Source organism: Pteropus vampyrus, unplaced genomic scaffold (genome assembly GCF_000151845.1).
Source record: "Pteropus vampyrus isolate Shadow unplaced genomic scaffold, Pvam_2.0 Scaffold83, whole genome shotgun sequence".
Classification (NCBI taxonomy): Eukaryota; Metazoa; Chordata; class Mammalia; order Chiroptera; family Pteropodidae; genus Pteropus; species Pteropus vampyrus.
Genome location: NW_011888864.1, coordinates 7,345,862 through 7,373,096, shown reverse-complemented (window position 1 = coordinate 7,373,096; position 27,235 = coordinate 7,345,862). Strand labels below are relative to the sequence as shown.

At 39.3% G+C, this 27,235-nt stretch overlaps 1 protein-coding gene across 2 annotated transcripts in view; it reads left to right on the top strand.

The window, feature by feature from the left end:
• The window catches only part of FARP1 (FERM, ARH/RhoGEF and pleckstrin domain protein 1), a 280,577-nt gene that overhangs the window by 187,010 nt on the left and 66,332 nt on the right, over positions 1–27,235 (top strand). For both annotated transcript variants that reach the window (XM_011363222.2, XM_023532430.1), the window contains exons 4-6: positions 15,203–15,245; positions 17,675–17,753; positions 24,294–24,391. In XM_011363222.2, coding sequence (XP_011361524.1) covers positions 15,203–15,245; positions 17,675–17,753; positions 24,294–24,391 — 220 coding nt within the window. The remainder of the gene's footprint in view (positions 1–15,202; positions 15,246–17,674; positions 17,754–24,293; positions 24,392–27,235) is intronic.

The window sequence follows — 27,235 nt, the reverse complement described above, 5'->3', positions numbered from 1 at the left end:
AGATCTCATAGGATTTTTTATACCATTGCCATATAACAGAAATATAAAATGAGCCACAGATAGAATTTCAAATTTTCTAGCACTTGTTAACTATGAATAAGATATTTCACGTTTTTTTTCACTCTGAGTCTTTGAGCATGGTATGTATTTGACACAGCCGCTCTGAATTCAGACCAGCCATATTCCAAGTGCTCAGTAGTCACACGAAACTGGCAGCTATTGAGTTGGATGGCACAGTCTGTACCAAGCTAACGTGTTTGAGTAGCTGTTGAATGTGTTTTAAAGGGAACGTGATGTGATCTGATGTATAGTTTAGAAAGAGAACTGTAGCTGTACTGGAATAAGACAAGACTGGGATAAGGAAAGCTGTCAGGAGCTTGCAGTGTTTCAGGCAGGAGGTGGTGCTGGATAGAAGTGAGGGAAAATTGAGGTGGGGCCTAGAGGGAGGTGGATGAATTCAAGAGACTAGGGAGGAGTGGTAAAGGTTTGTTGGGGAAAGAGGGCTCAGGGGAGCTGGGTTTTCTCACTTTCCCATCTGGGTGGACAGTAGTACCAGTCACTGGAGATGGAAAGTTTCAGAGCATGTCCATGAAGAAGGGAAGACAGTGAGCTTCATCCCAGGCAGGAGGAGTGGGCGTGTCAGTGGACATTGCAGTGGAGACGTCCAGCAGGCAGTACCAGTAGATGTATCTCCTGGAGCACAGGAAAGATATCTGAGCTGAAATTCAAGAAGCTGATGATTATTTTAAATATTGATTGAAGCTCCGAAATTGGATGAGAGTGAAAAGGATGAGGCAAGACTGGAACACCAGTATTTAAGGGATGGATAGAGATGGAAGAACCCTTAGAGGAGGTACAGATAGGAGAGAGAGACATCACAGGGCAAGGGAATAAAGCATTGCAAGCAAGGAGCAGAAGGAGGAGGATAGGCAGGTAGGTGGTAGATGGGTGAATCTGTCACATACCTAAAAATAGGTGCAAATTGTGTTTTCTCAATTTATTCCTACCTCCAAATACTCTTGACCATTTTCTAGTGCTTAAGTTAAATCTAAGGCTCCCTGACTCCCAGTCATTTTTCTGTTGTGGCAAATGAACAGAGATGGGCCAAAACCTACTTCCACGTGCATGTATTCATCTAAGAATTATTTTGCACCTCCACAGTGTCAGTCATCACACTTCATACTCTAGAAAACATATGATATAAAGTGACCCCAAAAAGTAATTATAGTTTCCATTCATTAGAAGTGCACAGTCTAGTAATGGATTACAGATAATTACAATGCTATATAGCAAGTTCTATGGAACATTGTTTTATAAACTTATTTTGTTAAAATAATTATTCTCAAAATTCTTGAAGACATCTTATCTCATTATTTCTAATCGTGACTGAACTACTGCAAGGTCCTAATGGTTTTTCTGACTCTAATCTTGCCCTGTTCTGATCCAGCTGGAGTTGCCTTTCTAAACTATAAATCAGCAGTGGTGAGGATACTAAGATTCTGAGAATTGTTCTGTTTCTGGGTCAACCAACTAGCTAATGGCAGAGCTAGGATTCTAAAGATTGTCTTCTGACCCCAAATTTAGTGCCTTTTTTGTTAATCATAGGTGCTTCTCTTAGCTAGAATTCACAATCTGTTGATCTTTCTGGGTACCTAGAGGGCTGGCTTCTTTCATTTTATCAGGTTTGATTTTTAGGATTTCACTGCATCCTTTACAATACTGTTTAGAAATCTGCTCTACTGCAAAATACAGAAAACCTAGTAATGATGACTTAAAGAGATAGGTGTTTATTTGTTGCACATAATACGAATAAAAGCCACCACAAGAGTGCTTATCATGCACTACATTGTCCTCGTCATTGTGGACACAACAGTGAACATGGCCCACATTCTAAAACAAGGATCAGCAAACTTCCTTTGTTAGGGGCCAGATAGTAAATACTATACATAGGCCTAATGGCCATGGGGTCTCTATTGCAACTATTCATGTCCGCTTTTGTAGTGCAGAAGCAGCCATAGGCAATATGTAAATGAATGGATGTGGCTTTGTTCCAATAAAACTTTATAATACAGGAAACTGTAGTTTGCCAACACTTGCTCTAGAGAGTAATAACTCTGTGCAAGGCATCATATTGAGTTACTTATACTATTTCATTCATTCCAGACAGGCCTACTATATACCCCTTTTCCGATGAGGAAGCTAAGGCTTAGAGAGAGTTAAGTCACAAAGACACACAGCCAGGAAATGATAGAGCCGGGATTCAGGTTCAAATCTGTCTAAGTAGAAGCCCATACTCTCAATCACCATTCCATTCTGACCATATCTCTATATTTTGCTTTCTGTCAAATATGAAATTCCAACCTGAGAGCTAATTTCATAAAAATTTAAAAATAAGTTGTTTTGACAAAATCGATGTGTGATGTTAGATGAACAGTGTAAGTGACTGGAGACAAGTACTAGGAGATCTTCTGGGGTCCTCCTGGCCATGTTCTGTTTCTTGATCTGGATACAGTCAGTTTATAAAAATTCAGTGCACTACATTTATAATGTGCATTTTATATGCATGTGTGCATATATAAAATTTCAATATATAGATATATAAAACTTCAGCATAAGTTGATCCTCAAAATACAATGGAATAAAAGTACATGGGGGCAAAAACATGGCCCATAAAGCACCTAGAGGCTGGCTGACAGAATCTGTTTCAGAAAAGCCAAGGACAAGTCTTGATTGGATGAACTGAGGAAGAGCCTGTCACGTGGGAAAACAATGCACTCTAGCTGGATTTTCACCTCTGCTCTCAGTAAAGGTGCTTGAAAATTTAAGATTTGTGTTATATAGTTTCTGTCTCCTTCCCAGATTCTGTCAAAATGCCGGCTTTCTAGCCAGGCGGTGGCACATTGCAGCTATGGACGAAAGCAACTCTGCAGTCAGGGCGCCAGCCCTCAAAGGGTGACCGGGACAGGTGATGGCCTCTATTGAGCCTCGCTTTGCTCCTGGGTACAATGGGGACATTAGTGCCCACTTTTTGGGGTTTTTGAAAGGATCAAACATGATAATATCTATCAGCATGTAACCCCATGTCTGGGGCCTAGTAAAGTTTTCAGAAAGTGTTAGTTATGGAAACTGTTATTCTCATCATCATTATTTTATTTTATTTTTTTACTATGATTAGAAACAGCAAACATGAAATCTACCATCTTAATTATTTTTGAGTATATAATAGGAACGTTAACTATATACATAAGTACAGGAAAGTATATTCACATTGTTATGCAACAGATTTCTAGAACTTCATCTTGCAAAACAAACTCCATACCCACCGAACAGCAAACAGCACCTTCCTTCCTCCTAGCCTCTGGCAACCCCTGTTCTACTTTCTGTTTCTATGAGTTTGGCTACTTTAGAGACCTCATACAAGTGGAATCATGCAGGATTTGTCTTTTCGTGACTGGCTTATTTCACTTGAGTCAATTGTCTTCGAGGTTCATCCATCTTGTAGGATATGACAGGGCTTCCTTTTTAAGACTGAATAGCATTCCATCGTTTGGATATACCACATTCTGCTTATCCATTCATCTGATGAGCACTCAGGTTGCTTCTTCCTCTCAGTTGTTATGAATAATGCTGCAGTGAACATGAGTGTGTCGTTGTGGTTAGTTTTTAATAGTACCATTGTGATTATTACCTTTGTTAAGCTTTATGTGGGAGGCTGCTCACATATCTGACAAACCAAGAACAAGCATGGTTGGTCTTAAAATGCCCAAACGTGGGCTGTCACAACTGTTTTTGCCCATATATCTGTGGATAAGATGTGGGAAAACCGGTTGTCCCACACAGGCCCTGACATACAAGGTTGTGGACCTCTGTCCCTAGGCAACAAGTCAGGCAACTTGAATTCCAGCCCTTTCCCTGCCCTGCTCATCATTTCTGTCATGTAAATAGCCCACAGCAGGGCATTCTGCATAGTAAGGGTTCGGAAAAGCTTACGGGGAAAACTGGCGCTTTCCATGGTCTAGAATGTACTTCTCAAGATTGGAAGTAAACTAGAGATAACTAGTAAATAATCAATTATGCTCTGCCCTTAACTAGACTTGTTCTGTGGCTTGTCCATTAATGGAGTTAACTGCTGTGTTTGCATGCATGTTTGGCCTGCTGCTGGCCTTAAGTCCAGGCAGCCATCCCCGTGAGATTGCTCCCACAGGAGCAGAGGCGTCTTTTCATCAGCTCTTAAGAAATTGATTGGGCTTTCCGTGGTCGAAACACTGTTGATCCCAGGAACCAAGACCCTGTATTTACTATGCCAGCCCATTTGTACCTAAAGTCTGAAAGCTGGAAAAAGGTCCAGAAGACATTAGGTTGCCATTGGGGTGAGCTCAGAGAGCTAACTGTCCTTGAGTTTGTGTGTGCCGTAGACTCTGCTATTAACCTAAATGCATCTCATTTCTTCTTCATCTTAGGGGTCAGCAAAAACCAATGGTAAATATGTTGGGCTTTGCAGGCAGTACTGTCTTTATGGCAACTATTCAACTCTGCCACTGCAGCACAAAAGTAGAAATAGACAATATGTAAATAAATGAGCTTGGTTGTATTGCAATGAAACTTTACTTACGGGCATGGATATTTGAATTTCATAAGGTTTTTACATGTCATGAAATATAATTTTTCCTTTGATTTTTTTTTTTTTCCAACCACTTAAAAACATAAAAGTTAGTCTTTGCTCTCAGGCTATACCCACACATGTGGTAGGCTGAATTTGGCTCATGGGCCTTAGTTTGCCAACCTCTGCTTATAATATTTCTCTGAGGTAAGCATTTTATCATCTACATTTTACAGTGAGCAAATTCAAAGAGGTCAGTTGCCTAGTACTTGACAAGGTACTGTGTAACCAGGTTGATAAGCAGGATTCACATACAGGCCTGTCTCAGCCAGTGTAAGTGCTCTCTGCTTCCCTCGGCTGTCTTCCTCCCATTTCCCACCACAAAGAGCTGCATGCATCTCTGTGGCAGAAACAGGTGAATAGGTGAGATTTACCTCATTGGCCTGCTGAGGATAGTGGGAAAAGCTCTGCATTGTGGCCTGTACACCTGTTTAAACATTTGCTTTGTCCTTTAGCAGCTGGGTAGATCCTGAGCTAAGATTAATAAATGACGATTTTGCAAAGTTATCATCAGGATTAATTCAGATACTTTACAGTCATGAGTTCAGCAGAATTCCTGATACTTAGTAGGCACTCAGTTATCTGCTATATTTTGTCCTTGCCATTCTAGCTCAGAAACCAATGAGGCTGGCCCACCAATCTTTAAGTAAAGCTACATTGCTTAGTGACCTGATAAAAAATTTTGATTCTAATAAATAGATATTGGTTAATCTCAGGAAGAAGATCGTCATCTTTTCATTTTATATTCTCCATGCCAGGAGAAAAGTTTTGTCATTGGTAGGTGTCTTAGCTTGGGCTGCCGTAACAAAATACTGGATGGCTTGAACAAAAGACGTTTAATTCTCACAGTATTAGATGCTGGAAGTCTGAGATCAGGGTACCAGCATGGTCAGATTCTGGTAAGGACCTTCCTTCTGGCCTGTAGATGGCCACCTTCTCACTGTGTCCTCACATGGGTGAAAGGGATGGGGACAGGCAGAAGGAGGGGGAGATATCTCTTCCTCTTCTTATAAGGACACCGTCCTATTGAATCAGGGACCCATTTTTATGACCTTATTAAATCTTGATTACATTTTAAAGACCCTATCTCCAGATATAGTCACACCGGGAGTTAAGACTTCAACATAGGAATTCTCGAGGGGCACAGTTTCATCCATAGCAGCAGGCACGATTCCTAGAGGCTTAAGGTCACAGGAAGCATGGCTCCTTGGGATGACAGGTGGTTTCCCATCCCCACTGGGGCCAGATGGACTTTCTTCACCTATGTGTAGTTGTAGCCTCCTGACCTTGTTTCTTCCTGAGGGGTCTGACTTCAGACATCTGAGGCCAGGTGGGACTCCTTGCTGACTGTGCCAGGTATAAAGGATGAGAGTGTTGCAGAACCAAGGACAGGTTAAAGTGTGGAATGGCTCGGTCACCACACAGGGCCACGCTGTGGTTTGATCGACAGTGGCTATGTTGACAGGGCAGGTCCCAGAGGAGGCAAAGCTCTCCTTGAGCAGAGAGTGGGCGAAGGACAGATCTCTGGGAAAATAGAGCTATGGATAATGTTCTTTTCTTAAGCTGGAAGGAAGATATGTGGTTTTCGTTTCCTTTTTTTTTTTTTTTTAAATTAATAGACTTTAATTTTTAGAGAACTTTTAGGTTTAAAGAAAAACTGAGTAGAAAGTACAGAGAGGTCCCATGTACTGCCCTCCCTCAACACATACCGTGTCTTCTATTAACGTTTTGCATGAGTATGATACGCATGTTACAATCACTGAGCCTGTATTAATACATGATTATTACAGTACAAGGTTTACCTGAGGGTCCATTCTTCGTGTTGTACATTCTGTAGGTTTTGACAAATGTACAATGACATGTATGTACCATTAGAATATCATAAAGAATAGCTTTACAGCCCTGAAAAAAAATCCTGTGCTCCACTTATCGATCCCTGCCTCCCCTCTGAGCCCCTAGCAACCAATGATCTTTTCCTTCAACATTTTCTTGTTTTCATTGTTCTTGATGTTCTGGTGTCTGGGGCCTTGCTGACTGGGGAGGGGCTAGCCTTCCCACGGCTAGAGAGAGGTGTTAAAATCTCAAACTGTAATTGTGAATTTGTCTATTTCTGTTTGCAGTTGATCAGTTTTTGCTTCATGTATTTTAAAGTTCTGTTTTTAAGTGTATAAATATTTAAGATTTTTATATCCTCTTGATTGACTTCTTCATTATTAAGAAATTACCTTCTTTATCTCTGGTGATATCCTTGATTCTGATTGTCTGATCCAAATATAGCCACTTTAGTTTTTAAAAGTTATTATTGTTAGCATGATATACCTTTTTTCTTCCCTGTCCTTTTTACTTATTTGTGTCTTATATTTGCAGTGCATTTTTTACAGGCAGCATATAGTTACTTTTTTGTCCAGTCTGACAATTCTGATTTTTAATTGGGGATGTTTAGACCGTTTGCATTTAATGATATGAATCAAATCAGTCATCTTGCTATTTGTTTTCTATTTTGTCCATTCTTTGGTCCTTTTTTCTGCCTTCCTTTTGATTAATAGGATGTTTTGATGATTCCACTTTACTTTCTTTGTTGGCTTATAAGCTATAACTCTTTGATTTGTAACTTTAATGGTTTTTTGGGGGTTTGTAATATACATCTTTTATTTATCAGAGCCTGCCTTCAAGTTACATTATGCTACTTCACATACAGTATAAAAAACTTAAAATAGTATATACTTCCATTTTCCCATTTCTGACCTTTTTGTTATTGTTGTCATACAGTTTTCTTTTACATGAGTTTATAATCTTATACTATTATTATTTTCGTTTTTTGTAGAGATATAACTAATAAATCTTTAAAACATGTCATAAATTGACATTTTGTTGTTACTCATTCATTTGTGTAGACATAGATTTCCATCTGGTATTTTCTTTCTGCTTGAAGGACTTTCTTTAACATTTCTTGTTATGTGGCTCTGTTGATGAATTCTCTCAAAACTTTCATACATCTGCAGGAGTCTTTATTTTGCCTTCCTTTTTGAAAGACATTTTTTTTCCTGGGTGCCAAATTTTAAGACGAATTTTGTTTTCTTTAAATTTTTTGCTTCACTGCATTCTCACTTGCATTGTTTCTGACAAGAAACTTACTGTCATCTTTATTTTTGTTCCTTTTTGTACATAATGCCTCTTTTTCTCTGGCTGATTTTAAGATTTTCTGTTTATCATTGCTTCAATTTGAGCAATTGGATTATAATATTCTTCCATGAAGTTTTCTTCAGATTATGCTTGAGTTTTGCTGAGGTTCTTGGATCTGTGGATTTATGATTTTTATTAAATTTGGAAAAATTTCAGCTATTCTTTCTTTTAATATTCTACTCTCCTTTGTTCTTCCCCTGCATCTCTTCTCCTTTGAGACTCCCACTTTTCAGCTGCCTAAAATAGTTCTGCAGTTCTCTGCTTCTCTGTTAATTTTTTTTGTAATTTTTCTGTTTCATATTGGATTGTTTTTATTGCTAGGTCTTCAAGTTCATTAGTATTTCTTCTGCAGTGTCTAATGTGATTTTAATTTTATCCAGTTAAAAAAAAATTTATCTCACACAATGTAGTTTTCATCTCTAGAAGTTCAGTCTGGGTCTTTTTAAAATATATTTTCCATATTGCAATCTTTTCAACATAGAGAATATAATTGTATTTGTCTTCATGTCCTGTGCTAATTCTGTTATATACGTCAATTCTAACTAGATTTGATTTTGGGATCATATTTTCCTCTTTTTGCCTATTGATTTTTTTAGTGGATGTCAGATACTGTGAATTTTACCTTGTCGAATGCTGAAATATTTTGTATTCCTATCAATCTGAGTGTTCTAGGATGCAGTTATTTGGAAACAATTTAGTCCTTTCAGATCTTTTAAGATTTGTTAGGTGGGACTGGCGTGATGTGCATTCTGTGTAAATTATTCCCCACTGCTGAGGGATTACCCTTAGGTACTCTATCCCAGAGGTCCCCAACCCTCAGGTGGTGGACCAGTACCAGTCCGTGGCCTGTTAGGAACCAGGCTGCACAGCAGGAGGTGAGCAGCAGGCAAGCAAGCAAAGCTTCATCTGTATTTGCAGCCGCTCCTCAGCGCAAGCATCACTGCCTCAGCTCCACCTCAGATCATCAGGCATTAGATTCTAATAGGAGAACCCGTCCCTGGTGCCATAAAGATTGGGGACCACTGCTCTTCCCAATGCCCATGAACCATGAGGACTTCCTTTCTGGCTGGTTAGAATAGATAGTTTTCCTGGCCCTGTGTGAACATCAGGCACTGTTACCTCTAATCTTTTCAATAGTTCTTTTTCCCATTCTTGTGTACTTTCCTCACAAGCATACATTGATCAGTATTCAGCTGATTACTCAAGGGTAGCCCTCTGTGCTCTCCTACATACTCTTTCTGGAAAGAGCTTTCTACTCCGGTACTCTCCTATGATATCTCGCTACCTTGGTGTCCCCTGCTCTCTCAGCCCCTTCTCTTCAACTCATGCATTTTGACAGGTTTTTCCTCCTTGTACTACAGTCTAGAAACTTACTCAAAGGAGAAGGCTGGGGCAACTGTGAGGATCATAATTATTTTATCTCTCAGGAATCACTATTTCTCATTGCCTGGTGTCCTAAGTCTTCAGATCTGTTGTTATGTATTTTTTTCATTTTTTGGTCCCTTTCACTCTAGTTTGACCAGAATCAGAAATCTCAATAGATTTTTTTAAAGCCACACTTAAGATATCTTTTAAATATAACCAAATGTAAAATCGATAAAATAATTAAGATTAATATGAAAAATTACATTCGAACAAATTATTACCAAAAATTTCAAAAAAAAATGTTCTTCTAGGAGCCTGAAGAAAGACTAATTTGTAGTAATGAATTCTAGATATTGGATAATTTTCTATAACCTATTTTATCTGGTTCCTATATATGTTATAGTTGATGAAAATTTTTGTTATATGCAGTTTTGATTTTTAAACATGAAAATGGAAGTTGAGCGTCTCTTGAGTCCTTTAGCTTTTGGAGGGGCAGGATATTATATTGCAGAAAAAGCAGAGATTTGGAATCAAATGGACTTGATGTTAAATCCCAGCTATGTGACTTAAATAAGCTTTCTGAGTTTGGCTTCCTTGTGTAAAATGACCACATTGTTATGAATATTTAGTGAGGACATATAAAGTTCCTATCCAGTGCCTGGCAACACAGTAGGTGCTCAAGATATAATCTCTTCCTGGACTCCTTTCGGATATCAGGTAACTGACTCTTCTAATGAGACCCTTTCCAAAATACCTCAGATATTTCAGTTGCCTACAAAAACCACCCAAAATGTCACTCACCAAAATAATAGAACAAAAGATGTTTAGGGAAAGAAGAGAATGGCTTTGGGAACAGGGATTCATCTTGCCTTGCTTTTAATGCCTAGGCATTAAGGCATTTCTTCTCACCTAACAGTATTTCAGTGCAGAAAACACATTCCAAAGGAAGGAAGTAATATTAACAGGGATCGGAGGAGAATAGGGAGCCTGACTAAAATGTAGGCAAGCAGGGGAAGATGGGGTTGGAAAGCTGTGTTGAAATCAAATTGTGGAAGATAGCTGTTATGGGCCGAATTGTGTGTCCTCAGAATTTGTATGTTTAAGCTCTAATACCCAGTACCCCAGGATGTGACTGTACTTGAAGATAAGGCCTTTAAAGAGGTGATTGAGTTAAAATGAGCCCATTAGAGTAGGATCTAATCCAGTCTGACTGGAATCATTTTAAGAAGAGGAAATTTGGAGATACCTGAGAAACAGCAGGGCCATGTGTACACAGTGGGACGATCATGTGGAGACACAGCCAGGAGGTGGCCAGCTGCAAGCCAAGGAGAGAGGCCTTAGGAGAAACCAAGCCTGCAACACCTCGAGCCTCCAGAACTGTGAGGAAATAAGTCTCGGTTGTCCATACGTACCTCGTCTATGGTACTTTGCCATGACAGCCCCAGCAAACTCAGTCTAGGCCTTCACATCCCAGCATGGGAAGTGTCTTGATTCAGTGAGCTCTACTGACTGGGAATGACATGTCTACAAGTCCATTCATTTTAACCAAACCCCTTAGCGACAGTCAGGAATGTGGATGTGTAGGTGTGTGCTGGAAACCAACAGCATGTTTTGGAGAGAACAGGGACGTGTGGCTTGGCTGAAGGGGTGAGTGTAGGGTAAGAGATACGTTATTATAGTTGCTTCCCTCTAGAGATCGTTGGCAGTCGGCAGAGAACGAAAGATTATGGTGCTGTTGTTGCCTTTTTCATTCATCTGGAACTTGTTTCTGTTCTGCTTAGGTTGAATTAACAAATGATTTGTCTAAGATGATCTGATCTAGTTCAAATGCTTCCTGATAGCTCTCCCTGTATCTCAAACTTGAATGCTTTAATTGTAATCAAACAGCAACTTATTTTTCTTCTTGGAATGAGATGACCTCCTTCTGGCTCATCCATTTATAGTAGTTTAAGTCCTGTGTGTGTAAGACCTTTTTTTTCAGCTTTGCAGATATCAGTCCAACTGGAAAATGGAGAGGTTCTCACGGGCCCCACGTCCTCACCCAGGCCAGTTCAGCTGTGACGTGTGATCAGTGCCCTGCAGCATTATTGCTGCAGAGCTCTACCGACGAGCTAATTCAGGCTTGTATGATGTTCGCAGACCTACATGTTCTAAAACCACATGCTCAGTTGGCTCAAATTGGTGCTTGTATTTGATGCTTTCCACAGAAATGCCAAAAACAGAAGAGCGATGTTTTAAAACAATTCATAAAATTGGCAACGACATTGCCAGAGCATAGTTGTTTTGTCCTGAGTGGTTTGCAGTTTAGGCAGGTTCTGTGGCGGAGCTGGCAGTGGTGAAAGATCTCAGAAACAATTGTCCTGGGGAGGCCATGGAGGCCGAAAGAGCAGAGGACAGCAGGTTCGTGAGTGGGCGCTCCGCAGCTGTGGGGAATCCCACTAGAATTCGCTAGTTAACTCAGTATCCCATGCAACATAACTATTTTGAATTTTCTCCACTTGCCTCAATCCTCCAACCGTCAGATTTAACAGGGGAAACAGAAGGCATCAAAAAGGAACTTTCTTATCCTCCCAACTCAAATGTAAACTTACTTACATTTGTCATTAGCCTGTCTTTCTATCTCCCCTGATGGGGTAGCTCTTCTTCTCTCTCAAGCTGTTGCCCTGTGTTTTAGAGCTATCTTCTCAGATCATTTCATGTCCCTTAGGACATTGGTTATCCCTTCTTGCTCATATTCTCAATCCTTCTCCTTTTTTCAAAGCAACCAGGGTTTTCCTGTTAAAAATGAGCAAGTAAACAGTACCCTTATTTGATCCCTCACCCCTACACTCCGAGTCTCTTGTCTTCTCCTTCATAGCCACGCTTCTTGAAAAAGCCCTGTGTCCTACCTGCTTCTTCACTGCCCACCAGACTTTCAGACCCCTCACTCAGTCAGCAGACCAGCAGATACTCTAGTTCTCATTTTATGTGACCTTTCAGCACTTCTTGATATTCTTCCTTTTGGAGATGCCATCTTCCCATGGCTGCCATGACACAAATCTAGCCTTATTTTACTTCTGTCGTCATCTGGTCCAGCCTGGCTTACCCTGTGTTGGAGGCATCATCAGTCAGTGCTCATGCATTTCGTTTTGTGGACTCTACCAGGGCATCTTATCCTTCATGGAGTCAGGGTGGTGGCGACTTCTAAATGTGAGATCCCCTGCCCTTCTCTGAGCTCCGGATGAGTGCGTGCCAACATTTCCACACTATCCGTTCCTCATGAAATCCTAGAGCACTCATAACATCTCAGTGTCTCGACCCCTTCCATCCTAGCCTTCTTCCAGTGCTCCCTGTCTCTGTGAATGGCACCGGCACCTGTGTGGATGCTCACGCCAGAGATCTTGGTGTCATTCTGGTCATTATCCCCTCCCTCAGCCACCATATCCAGTCTGTCAGTAAACCACATTGGACTTTACCTCTTAAAATTTTCTTAGATCCACCCACTTTTCTCCAGCTCTTCTGCTCTCCTGGTCCAAAATACTATCCTCTTGCCTGGACAATTGCAACAGGGCAACCTGCTTCTATTCCAGCCCCCTTGATCTCTTCTCACACTGCCAGACTAATCTTTTTAAAGTTCGCATTTGATTGTATCAGCCTCATGCTTAAACTCTCCATTTTCCAGTTGTTCTTAGGATAAGGATGAAGAATCTTGACATAGCCTTGGTGGGGTCTGACCCCCTCCTGACCCGTCAGCCTTGCTCCATAGCCATGTTGGTTTCCTTTCATTTGAGGCATCTAGGCAGGCGTTTTTACTGTGTGTCTTCATCTGTTCTTAATCTCTTTCCTTTCAGATCTCAGCACAATGTCATGTTCAGGGACATGTTCATATCGAATCTCAGGTTCCCTCTACTTCCACTCTTCCCATGACTGGATCAGACCTCTCTATCCCAGACACTCACAGTCCTCTGGGACTCAGTTCTCATCGTACATTCATCTCAGGTGCTTCTTCAGTTTTGTTATGAGGATTTTTTTTGGTCCATCTTCCTCACTAGACCACAAGCTCCATGAAGCAGGGACCATGATTGGTTTTCTCATCATTGGATTCCCAGAGCCTAGCAGAGGGGTACAGTAATATTTTGTTGAATTAATAAAGGAGTTTGAAGAACAGGGTTTAAGTTCCAACTTTGGGCATCTGGTCTTTGAATCTCACTCAGTTTTCTTATCAAATGGAGATGCATTTGCCACGTCATCCATCTTTTAGGATTCTTAGGAGGAAACTAATATATCTTGCAAATGATAATTGCTATTTTGAATGATTATTCTTTCTCATTTTAAGGTTGAATTTTATCAGTATGACAATGGAGATGATCCTAAGTCAACTAATGCCATTATTTTTTTCCTCTTACAGGAGAATGATATAGAATGGGACGTAAAGAAATGAGTTTCATTATAAAACATTACTTATTTGAAAAGTTGATGGGGGAAGTTTAACCTGAATAGGTAGAAACTTAAGTTTTTAGTTCTTTTTTATTATGAGAATTCTTAGTGCTCATTTAACAGAAGTTGGATAATATAAAAGGCGGAACACAGGAAGTCACCCCTCTTCCCACCTCCCAAACACATTTTCCCTCATTCTTAAGTATTTATCAAGAACATAATTTTTAATGTTTGCATGGTAATGTGTCGTAGAGGTATAGACTATCTATTCATTCATTCATTTAATTTAGATTATTATAAAAATTTTTCGCAGTTAAAATGTGATTAGCATTCTTTGTGCATAAATCTTTTTATGTATAAATGTATAATTTCCCAAAATTGAATTATTGGGTGAAAGAGTATATATAGGAACATTTTTTAGGTTTTAGATAATTATTCCCTAATTAGTCTCCAGAAATGTTGTGCCAGTTTACACATCCACCAATAGAATAAGACAGGGGGCATTTCCCAGCACCCCTACCAGCTTTGGGTGTTATAAAATACAAATATACACGTATATGCAGGCATATCTAGATGCAAATTTAATGGGTGAAAATGGTATTTGGTTATTTAAATTTGCATTCGTAGTGCACATTACTTTGGAATTTGAACATTTTCCCATTAACCATTTTTCTTTGTCAATTACCTGTTGCTCTTTACTTAGTTTGGGGGTGTTCTCTTTTTTATATTTACTTACAAAGCCATCTTTACGTTAAGCACATTAACCTTATTTTGCCATACATGGAAATACGAGCTTCAGTACAACCCTTTCAATAACCAGAAGTTCAAGGAAAGTTTAAAGAAAAACGTTTGTAAAATGGGATAATATGGTTAACTTAGCACTGTATTAATAAGGTCAGCAGCTCGCTCGCGTGCTTTCCCGTACACTCTCTCTCTCTCTAAATTTTGCCATTCAAACTGCATACAAATGAGCACATGTGTGAAAAGAGTCTGGACTTAGATGTTGGGCAGGCCCGATTTCATTCCTCCCTCTGCCACTCTGGAGTTGACAGACCTGGGACAAATTATTGAGCCTCTGCAAGTCTCAGATTTCTCTCTGACCTTGAGAAGTAAATAGCTTATGGATAGGGCCTGGTGCCGAGGTGGCATTCTATAAATATTCATTCTCTTTCCATATCCCTCAAAGATGTCCTGTCTGTATGTAGGTACACATACATGCATTTTGTTTCATAAAGGAGCGTGCATTTTTCACTCAGCATATAGCCAGACAAGCAGTCATTCATTAATATTTGCTGAGTAGCTAACTATGATAGAAGTACAAACGAGAGTTGAAAACTTCTTAATTAACTATTTGAGTCCAGGAGAAATTTTAATGTTGAACTCAGTGATGATAATAGCAAATTTAGATCTGTTCTATAAGTGATAAATGATGTAAGACATGGCATTCTTTATAAAAAAGGAACAGATGCCTCAAGTACTCAAAAACATTTTTATTTTAAACAACTCCAAATAAAGTCTAAAAATAGTTACACTTTCATTGAGAATTTGTGTCTCAGTGTGTTCTTTTTTCCTTTATAGGTGTGGCTGGATCTCTTAAAACCTATTGTCAAGCAAATTAGAAGTAAGTATATGCTGTATGTTTAACAGTGATGTTAAATATAAAGCCAGACATTTTCTTCGTCTAGATATTGTCGGCCCTGTGGCGTCAAGCACTTAGTGATACAAATTCTTTTTTTACCCCATGATTGCTTTTCATCATCCACTAATCCATGTGCTATTAAAATGTATGTTCTGTAATTTTAACATATAACAATTTGGTAATCAAAATCTTGCTTGGAAAGTCAAATATCATTTTGATTAACAGCTAAAGCATACCATTAAGCTCCAGAATAATTGAGCTTGTCTCTGTCGGTGTTTCTTGCTATCACTTTTGAAGGGGAAAGGTGGAGCCATTTATTCATAAAATTGGTGTAAGGTTTTCTGTCCTGCCTTTTCAAAGCCTGTGAAATCAGAATGCAAGTGTGGTTTGGAAAAATAAGGTGCTTAAAAGTGTGTGTGTGTGTGTGTGTGTGTGTGTGTGTGTGTGTGTGTGTGTGTGTGTGTGTGTGTTTCTGAATGGCAAGCAGAACTGAAGGGAGTCTGGCTTACATGTAGGCCATATGCTGGATTAAGGGGGATCTAGGAGAGGAGGAAGGAAAGAGAACACTTGGTTTTTCTCTCTCTCCTCATCGCACCTCGACACTAGACCTCCTTCCCTCTCTGCTGTGAGGCAAAGTTCCGAGCCAAGCTCTGTTCTCACAGTCATCCCAGATAGTTCCTCACTGCAGCCAGAGACTAGGCAGTGTCTGAGAATGGCAACAAAACTGCATTTCTTTAGCTGAGCATGAAGCACACAATATCTCTTGGGGTCGCTTTTATGTCTGATTAAAAAACCCCACAGGGCCACTTACACCAGTTCATGTGGATGCACTAAACGCACCCACAGTGTCTGTATGGCCCTTATGCAGTTGAAATTGGCATTGATCTGTCATTTAAATTAAGCAATTATTGATGCTGAAAATGAAACAGCTATTGTTTATTTAACATTTACCGGGTGGTTGGTCAGAAACCAAGTGACAGGTGGGGGGACTCATTGCTGAGAGAAGCCCCCAGGCCTAATGAGTGGAGATAGTATGTAAGTCTAGAATGAGGGCATTTGTCCCCACAGAGACTAGTGATGGGAACTGCTAATGGTGGAAAGAAATCTCTTAGGAGGTTACCAAATGCAGACTGAAGAGAATCTGTCACTATTGGTCCAGCGCTGGGTTCTCCTTTTCATCTCCATGTGCTATGACTAGCCATGTGTGACAAAGCCATCATTTTTATTTAGCGCTAGCATCTACTTCAGGTTTTCTAAGGATCTGAGCACCTTTATGTAATCCCTGTCTGTGAAAACTGCTGAGAGAAAATAGCACGGCCTTTCCATCTTCTTCATTTTGCTGATGTTATTTTGTGACCTAGAATTGATATGCAAAGGTTTTTGTTAATTTTTAGTGATTTAAAAAGCCCAGCTTTTCTTGGCTTCAGTCGTTCTCTGTCTTGTTTTCGTCCTCCTAATTTTGTGTCAATCACTGACATCTTTGCCTTGTATATCATTTAAAAAAAAACAAAACTCGAATGTGTTAGCATAGAAGTTATGATACAACATCTATTTTTATGATGGTGAAAGGCGGAGGAAAAAGACATTTTTCTGCTTTTATATGACTTATTAAAATTGGGATTTCGTTAAAGTGCCTTACATTTCCTAGAACATAAACTCATTGCTATCATTTCAAATGGCAGACCCTGTAAGATTGCTCTTATATTGTAGTGTATACATAAAAACAAACTGACTCAGGTTCTAAATTATTATTTTATAATCTATTTGTTCTGTTTTAACTCTGAAAATAAAAGTTATCCATCTCCTTCACAGTCTCTTTGTGCCCACCCCCTCCCAGATCTGCTTCCTGATTTTGTCTGAACTCATCAATAAGATGGTTTATAAGACACTTAAAAGGCTTTGGATGACTGTGGCAGGGGCAGGGCCACATCTACTTGATGTTTTCTCTCCAGAGCTCAGGAGAGACCTGACACATGGGCGCTACATACACATTTGATGAACACATTAGCAGTTGTACCCTGTAGACAGTTAAAAATAATAAATTACATGCCTGATTTATATTATCTCCTTTTAAAATGATTTAAAACCTGTATTTGGATTAAAGCAGCTAATTAGACAAATTTTTGAGGAGAAATGCCTGTTAAACCTGAGTATAATTGAAGTCTCCAGAGAAGAAGTTTAGTACCTCAATGTAATAGTTACCTGTTTCCTCACAATATAAAAGTGCGATTTAGTAATTGAACTTGACCAGTTGTTTGGTGACTTGGGCATTGGCAGGTGTACTCTTGGCAGCTTGGAATGAGACTCATTATTTGGTATATAATATACCCCAGAAAGTCTTTTTCTTTAATTGTATTTGAAACATAAATCAATTAATGCTTTACTGCTTTTTTCGTCTTCTTCTTCCTTAGGGCCAAAGCATGTTGTTGTTAAGTTTGTGGTGAAATTCTTTCCACCTGACCACACACAACTGCAAGAGGAACTCACAAGGTTAGTGGTTTGGAAGCTGAGTATTTATTGCTATGGGGTATTGAGGAGAAGAGAAAGTTAATGTTCTGAGTCGATTGATTAAACATTTTCACAGTGTTTACTTGACCAGCATCTGCTCTGTGTTTAACAGTTTAACCCTCTCCCAGTTATGCTTACAAACTTGGGGGGAAAGAAAGTACCACATTTTCCCCGAAGCCTGGTTTCCTTAAGGCTATGATACAAAGTGAACTGGACTTACAACCTGTTACCGTCATATTTTCCCTCTTACCTATCACATCACAAGGTAGTTTGGGGACGTGAATCTCTTCTGTGAAACCAAGATGTTAACTCAGGTTTCTCTTTGTCCGCCATAGATAGGTAGACATGAACTGGTGGTCAGTTTCTTTGACATTGTGGCCACGTGGGAGAAGCATGAGCATCAGTTCAGGCATGGCTTTGGTGGCTGTGGACTGACCAGTTATTTGTTCTCTCTGCACCTCTCTTAATTCTCCTGTGTCAATGTGACTATAATGCTTGCTTGGCCAGGGTGGTTTTGAGGATAAGCATTATTACACACAGAATAGCTGGAACCCAGTAGGGACACTATGAATAATAACCATCATCATCATCATCATCATCATCATCATCATCATCATCATCACTACTGCTACTTATTTTATAATTTGCAGCAAGACACGTGGTATTCTAAAAGAGAACAGAGCCCATTGGGAACACATGAAAATAAAATACCCCCCTTTCAAGAGTACCCTGTGAGAACACTAGTCTGACCAGCCAAATTCTTGCCACACATGCCTTTCAAGCTATAGCTGTTTAAGACCAAGGCTATCACGTTGTCTCATACTCTCATCCCTGATACAGAGCACAATATCTTGAGTGGTTGACTGTCATTTATCAAAGGGATGAAGACATTCAGTTAGCAGTTATTTATGAAGTATACACTGTGTGCAAGCATTGGCACTGAGAATATAGTGATGAAAAGACAAGCCTGACTTTTATGGGAACAGACAAAACAATTAAATAAACAAGAATATCAGGTAATGATTGTAAGTGCTCTTTAGATGGTTAAATGAAGTAGGATCATGTGATAGAAGGGACTGGGTGACAACTTTAGATTGGTCAGTCTGGGGTGCCTCTCTGAAGAAATGACGGAGATCTGTTGGTCGTTTTCAGAGGAAGAGCTAATCGGGTTGAAGGCACAGTTAGGCATGTCCAAGGCAGGAACAAGCTGCAGATGTCAGATACCTAGAAGGGAGCTGGCTTGGCAGGAACGTTGAGGGCGAAGTTCAATGGAGTGGAACAGAGGCCCGTAGTGTTGAAAGACTAGCTGCCTTGTGGGTGCTGTGGGGAGGATGACAGCAGAGAATCCAGTGAGGAAGTGATTGCAGTCATCCAGGCCAAGACGATGGCAGCAGAGGAGGCGGTAGGAGTGGCAAAGGTGAAATGTGGTTGCATTTGGAATATGTGCTGAAGGTAGGGTCGCTCTGTCTTGGTGATGGGCTGGGGATGGAGACTGGGGGAAGAAGTAGAGGGGATGCTTAGATTTGACTGAAGCAACTGGCTGGATGGTGTTAGTGATGACTGAAATGAGAATGGACAGAGGGGTAGAAAGTCAAGAGTTGGATTCTACAATGCTGCATTTGAGATACCTACTAGACATCACGTGGATGCATCAAGAAGGGTATTAGGTATACAAGTGGAGTTCCAGGGAGAGGTGAAGGCTTTTCTCATGGCTTTTTGTTTTCTGAACAAGTCACCACTGGTTTTAACCTCCATTTACAATCCTCAAATCAGCGGAGCAGTTAGAGGTGGCCAGGAACTGCAGTAGCCATCAGCCTTCTGGGAACTGTGTGCAGGTTGCCAGGACTCTTAGCGTAGAGGAGGTGCAGCTGGAGCTGCTACACAGCTGCTCAAGATGGAGGGGCTGACGATGGTGGAGTCTTCTTGGGTGTCATTACTGGGGCCACTGTCTCTGTTTCTGGGGCTGCTCTTCCTGTCGTGGGAACATGCATTGCTTCAAGCTCAGAATATTGAAATAAATCTAAAGGCGAATCTAGCTGTTGGTCAGCAGTGCGCTTTTTCCTCCTGCATCTCCCTGGGCCTCTATCCTGCTTGGGAAGTTGGTGGCCTAAGTCCTCCCCTCACCCCCGCTTTTTCTTCCTATTCTACTTTGTAGTAAGTTTTGCACCTTTTCAGTTTTTATAGCTCGTTGTTTCTAGAGGTTTGTAATTTTCTACCATTCTGGTCCTTGTTATAAAATTCCATATAACTCGTTACCCTCAAGGCGAGTGTGTCTGGTGTGTTGCCAGCTGCTCTGATCTGATAAATCCTTCATGTTGCACAAGCTCAGCTGGATGCAGCAGGTTTAAGTTTGTGTTGTCTTTGTTTTCTGGCTCCCAGTGTTAACTGCCATTTAAAAAATCTGTTCTGAAGAGAGTATTCTTTTGGCTCAAGGATGAATAAAATTGGTATGAAAATTAGAAGCTCACTATCGCTTTCCACTTTGTCATCACAAGATATAACATGAAGGGGACCTCCCAGATCCAATGTATTGACTCCCACGCTCTCAGATCCCCGTATAAGCAAAAATTTATGATGTGACCATTGAGATTCCAGGCACTTTTCTATAGCAAATGGCGAGAGAGAGAAGAGTTGGGAGAAGCTCTACGTGGACCTTGCTTAGGCGAGAGATGTGTGGACAAAGTTAGACAGAAACAGGCCTCCAGTTCAGCAGACTATAAGTGATTCTGGCCCCGTATTTAATACTCTGGGCCTCCGAGAATAGCTTTCAGCTTCCCATTTATATAGAAGGAAGATTAAATTGCACTTAGCTGTTAAACAAGTAGCTGAATTCCTGTCTATTTATTGAACTGCACTTTCGGTACACCTCTGTCCTGTTGACAGTGTCTAGAAGGAAAAAAGCACTGACTCTTAGGTGCAGGTTTCAAAAGCTTAGAGAGGGCTCTTCAGAAAGGAAGTTACCAGGCTTTCTTATTGTGGAGCTCTGGGTCACTTTTCTTGTGCTGATGAGTTTAGGGACACTTCTCTCTGGGAATCCTATCTTCAGTCAAATTCAATTTCTACTTGGCTGCGTTGTTATCGGTGCGGAGACCGTATTGGAACCTGCTGCTATGCAAGGCCTACTGAGGTGTGTGTCCTTAGGCTGGCAGAGAACTTGTACATTACACTGAATAAGGAAGATTCAAACCTCCCAAGTGAAAAAAATTTAAGTACACATGTATAAAGCAAGGCATCTGATTGATGTGATTTGCAACTCTTGCAGTCTCCAAAAGCAAGGGCCGATTTTTTAAAATTATTGGAGCGACATTGGTTAATTAAACCAAATAGGTTTCAAATGTACAATTCGATAATACATCATATGTATATTACATTGTGTGTTCACCACTGAAAGTTAAATTTCTTTCCACCACCAAATATTTGACCCCCCCTTAACCCGACCTACCTCCCCACTTCTGATTAGCCTCACCATTGTCTCCCTCCTCTCGTCCACCCTTCTGTCAAGGAGAATCGATTCCCTTTTGAGTGCTTTGTGTTTTCTTCATGTTTACCGATTTAATTTTATTTAGTGCCTGCTGAGTACAACTTAGCCTTTAGCTCTTGTGAATTTGATTTAAACTGAATTTGGAATTCAGTTTCTAGGACAAAAGGTGTTGCTGAATCTCTGAAGATAGCAGTGCAGCCAGAGCACTCAGCTTCCAGCCGTCATTAGGAAGGAATGTCTTTCTCGTATTACAAGGGCCTTAGAACAGGAAGAGTCAGCATAGTTAGGGGTGACAGGCTCCTCCTGCAGTCTTCAGCGTGGCACCTGCCCTTTAAATGTGTGAGCTTTCAGAACCCGATGCCACTTCACAGCCCATGTGAGACTGTCACCACAGTCTGTCAGACACTGACCATGAATTCTTCCCTGTGAACACAGGACCCCATGTCTGAACTGGCAGATGATATAATAGTCAGAATGTAATGCTTCTAAAATATAAAGCCTCCTACTTATTTTTATAATTAACCACATAGATAAGAATTTAATGCCTTTAAAAAGTGTAGGGTTCAAAAGACAATAACCACTGCCTGATGCAGAAAGATGGTTTATACTGCCTCTTCCTGTATAAACCTTTATATTGACGTTTCAGTTATTTTATATTCTCTGCTTTTCTTCCTTTTGACTTGAGAGAGAAGAGAGAGGGAGAGAGAGAGAAAATGAACATGAGAACAAGAATAAACATTAAGGAGTTGGAAAAAGGTCAGCTGTTATCAACTGTTAAATCTGTGGGTGTTTTGTTTTCTTTTAGTGTTTGGGTTTTTTTTTTTTATGGTTACAGAATTACCCCTTGTTTTTTAGTTCTTAATAATGGAATTTTCTAAATGACGTAAAGGGGATTAATTTTTCTTTTATTAAAAGTATTACTAACATTTATTGAATGTTTTTATTCTAGTCACTGTGCTTTCCATGTATTATTTAATTCTTATGAAAACCTCTTGTTGGTCTTGTTAAAGCCCTTTTTTTGTTATTATTAAAAAATAACTTTTCTTTATTATAAAAGTAGTAAGTGTACAGTGTAGAAAGTTAGGTTATACAGGTAAAAAACAAGACAACCAGGTAAGAATACTGTATTCCTGTTGCCCAGAGATTAAAATTTGTTAACACATCAGTCTGACATCCTTTCTGATTTTTTTCTATGATATATATATGTAGTTTTTATCTCATCTAATACTCTGGCCCTATTCAAATTTCCCCATTTATCCCCCAGACGTCATTTATGACTGCTTATTCTAAAATGAATTCACTGTAGGACCACATATTGTATCTGGTCATAATGTGCTTTTGACTTCTTTTAGCCTACCAGAGCCCCTCCTTATTTTTTTCCTCAAGGTACCATCTTAGTGGAGAAACTGGACCAGTTATACTACAAAATATCCTACCTCCTGAATTTGTCTGATTGCTTTCTTGTGGTGCTGTTTTGCTTATTCCTCTATCCTCTGTATTTCCTGAAAACTAGAAATTAGTTCTAAAGACTTGACAGACACAAGTTAAACATTGTTGGCTAGAATCCATCATAAGTGATGTTGTATGCTTCCTATTTCATTAATGATGCTAAGATTGATCATTAGAGTGGTGACATTCTTTCCATTATGAATTAAGGTCATGTTACTTTGTGAAAATGTCCAATTTTCTAAATGGTTTTTATACCAATTAACAATCCTTACCAGAGTCAATAATTCCTTTAGAGGTGGTAGAATAAAGATCTTCTAATCCATTATTGCTGCTACGTTGTTAGCTGGCATTCTTTCGTAAAGTAAAACTTTGTTTCATCCACTTGGACTGTCTCTATATCCTGAAAACCCTTCCTACTGGAGATGCAGATTACATGCCCAATTTTTTGCCTCAGGTTACCAATTTTTGAAAAAAAAATTGCTTTATAGCCTCCTCAAATTGGTGATACAGTTTTTCCTGTTTTCTCTTTTTCTGAGTATTATATGAACCCTTGAATTTTCATTAATTCCATGTGTTTTAATTCACTTTAGTCATTCTTGTTGCTACTCAATCAAGTTGTTGCCACTTTGGCCAGTGGATACCCCTTCAAGATGTATCTCTTTTAATACAATGCATTTACTTTTGAAAGCTGCCTTGCTTTCTGGCATAACTAGATATTCCAGGCTCACTTTATACCTTTCTCTACCCCACATCTGGAATCTACCATTTCTCCAAGGACCCACCACTGTGTCTTTCCAATGGATAATTGTATGAGAGCCAGAATCTGGTTGCTAAGAGTTGCTTCTGAGGGGAGACGGCTTCTAGGCAGTGAGCAAAAGTAGTAAATATCATTGTAAAAATGTATGAGTTCATATTGATATTTTCAAATCAATTTTAACATCACACTGTTTTTACTTCATTTCTTTGATATATAAATATCTCTTTTTCGCCAAGTGTTTACTTGCTTTAGCCTATGACATAAAGAAAAGAATTTTAAAATAAATTGATTTTTACACATCTGAGAGCTAAGGTTTTCAGAAGTATCTAAATGAATATTACACCACAAAAAAAGACACCCTTGTCTCTCTGATTCTATTGGCAAAGCTTTTACTAACCATAATCAACCATTTTTATTGCCTGAGCCATAAAGCCATTTTTTAGTATATTTGACTTATCTATGTCAAAAATACTAAAAAATGTTTGCTCTACCCTGAAAAAATATATAGGATGGTAAGATATAGTCTCCTGTTTTTATCGCTGTATCTCTCTATAGAAAAGGAAACGTTTCATTCATTGTTTGAAAAGCTGACAGCAAACGTCTCCTGGCCCCTTTAAGAAGGGGTGAGTATTTACGAAACAGTCAGTGGCACCAGGAATTCGTTCCAGCCTCGCAGACTTTTTTTCCTTGGTTTATATACTTTCCTTAGTTCCTGATAGGTGGACAAGTTGCCAGGGGTGAGAAGCTGGACTGACTTAGGTGCTGATCTTCCCTGCCCTCTTTGCACGTCAGCCATCTCTACGTGCATGATGACCATCTCTCTCTGTGTTCGCAGGTACCTGTTTGCTCTGCAGGTGAAGCAGGACCTGGCACAAGGCAGGCTGACGTGTAATGACACCAGCGCTGCTCTCTTGATCTCACACATTGTACAATGTAAGTTCTGTTGGTTTCCTTTAGGAATTATGTTGGAAATAACACAATGATCTGATTGATTGGACAGAAAATCACATCCACTAAAAACAACAATAATAATGTCTTTATATTCTTTTGCTGTTAACTGAATGCTTAAGGGTGGAAAACAGTATTCCTTATTTTATTTAATACGCATGTCTTTAAAACACTGACCCAGGAATTCTTTGTTCTGGTGTTTGTCTGCCCTTTTCAAGGATGAGCGCAATTGTTGATTTCTCAGTTGTCTCAAAGGAGAAGCTTAGAGGGATGGTGGCCAAGAAGACTAAACATGTTCTGTCCTGTTCTTAGGCTTAATACTCATCACTGAATATGGCGCATTAGCTGTAAGACATAAAACTGTCAAAGATTTCACTTCTTGTATTCTGCTCTCTAGAGTTCAGAACACATGAAATTGGACTGAATCTTAGTGATGCTTGAAACGAAATATTATCACTTTCTTAGTCTAGACAGAGGTCGAATTAGATTGTGCTCATTCTAAGGCTTACCGATAACCCAACTGAGCATTTTTTCCCTCCTGGCCAAGGCAGAAGTTACTTGAAATGGAATATACACATTATGTTTTGGGAGAGTAATTATGTGTGTAGACCAGCTGCCTCTCATTCAGATAACTTCCCAGTTAACAAAATTTCTGAAAGGTTGTGTTACTCCTGGTAGTCAACAAATTCCATTAGTCTAACATGGATAAGTTCTTTCTATAGACCATGCTTATCCCTTTTTTTTTTTTTTTTGGTATATAGGCATTATTGAATATCCATCAGACTTAGCAGATGGATGTTTTCTTATCAGTTTGAAAAAATTATATGAGAAAAAAACAAAAAATAGGTATCCCTTATCAAACCTTATAATCTTCCAGCACTGTGTACAGTAACTCATTTAATTCTCATAACTCCACGAGATCAGTACTGTTATTATCCCTATTGTACAAATAAGGAAGTGTTTGCACAAAATTACATAATTTTTGCCTTTTCTGTGTTTGGTCTTCCCTCTTCATATAAAGATAGTAGCGAGAAGAGGGCTTTGACTCAGGCAGACTTGATTTCTATTAGTTGATTGCTGACCTTAGTCTGTCACTACAACCCCCCACCTGTATTTCTTTTGGAACATGAAAATAATAAAATCTTTTCATAAGGCCGTGAACATTAAATGATAGCATAAATACCCCATACACATTAGGTGTTCACGAAACATATTCTCCTTTCTTTATCCTTACTCACCTGCAACCCTCTCTTTCCAAACAATGGGAAATTTTTAAATGAAGCTTCCTTATCGGAATAGTAACTTCATAAAATGTGAAGTTACTACTAGGTTTTTCTGTAAGCGGGAAAGAAACTTTACTCGAATATTCCTGATGCCATTTAGACTTGCATCTCTTCTTCTATGTTTCTTCTTTTTTAAAGTCTATTAATATAGTAAATCTCACTTGCACATATGGGAAGTGGAGGTTCACTGGCACTCCATGTGCTCTGTCTGATAGGCCCCTCTTCCCCAGACACCAACAAGGGGCTCAAAATCCCCTGAGAACCTTGAGTTTTCCAGATAGATTCAAAAGTATTCCTGCTATTTGCATACTGCTTGATATACAGTGGTAAGAGACACAATATTTTTATAATCTTCTGATATTTATAAAGCCCCGTTTCTGCATTTTTAAGCATCCCATGCATTCAGTCATGGAAGGAAGAATTTCATAGAATCCTCCGTGAATAGTGTGTTGATTTAAATTACGGATAATTATTTACATTATCCAGAAGATATGTGGGGTCAACTCATCTCCCTTTTGCAGAAGCTATATTAATGTTGATGGAAAATTATCTCTGGTGAGCTGTATGTTCATCTCATGTGTATCCGTATATGCAATCTGAATTTTTCAAAAATTTTCTCCCTTTTATTTGAATTCATGGAGTTGTCTTTCAGATCGTCTGTATTTTTTTTCATTTGATCCTCTGTCACTGGCCTAATATATCCCCTGTAACTTTTAATTTTCTTGGGTAGCTTGGGGGCATTGCAGAGCTACATTTTCAAGTTGTGCGTGTCTCCACTCTGAAGATTATACATAGAAAAACAGGTTTGTCCAAGCAAATCCTCGTGAGATTTCACTTAGTAAAACCACAGGTTTGGGGTTGTCGTTGGTCCTGCTTCGTTTTCTTTTTTTTGCTGTGATTAGACTGCTATGGAATTTAGTGTATGCATAAGCTAATACAACATCTTGGCATAAAATATTTAAAAATATTGTCATGTCTTGAATATTTGTCAGTTTTCGAACTCTCCAAACATAAGGAAAAGCCTGTTTACATATTCAAAGAAGAGAACATGTGGGGTGAAAATGAATTTCATAGTTATATATGTCCAATGCATTTTAGGTGGGCCATGAAAGGCAAATGACTTAGGAAAAAACAAAACAAAACAAAACAATCAGGTGTATTGACCCTGATGCCAAAGGAAAAGCTATAATTCTTAACTCTTTTATTATATTGAATTATGGAGTGTGTTATAAAATTTGTGTGAGTTAAGAAGCCCAAACTTAAAATTCACAAGAAATTTAGGATTTAGTTGAGTCCCCCACATGCAGTCAGTCTTCATTATTCAGATTCTGTATTTGCAAATTCACCTACTCTATAAAATTTATAACCCCCTAATCAATACTTGTAGTGTTTTCATGTCATTTGCAGACATACACAAGACGGTGAAAAATTTGAGTCTCCCCACGCACACATTCCTGCCCGAGGTTGAATAGAGCGATGCTCTGCCTTCTTGTTTCAGCTCTCATGTTATAAACAAGCGTGCTTTTTTGTGGTCTATTTAGTGCCA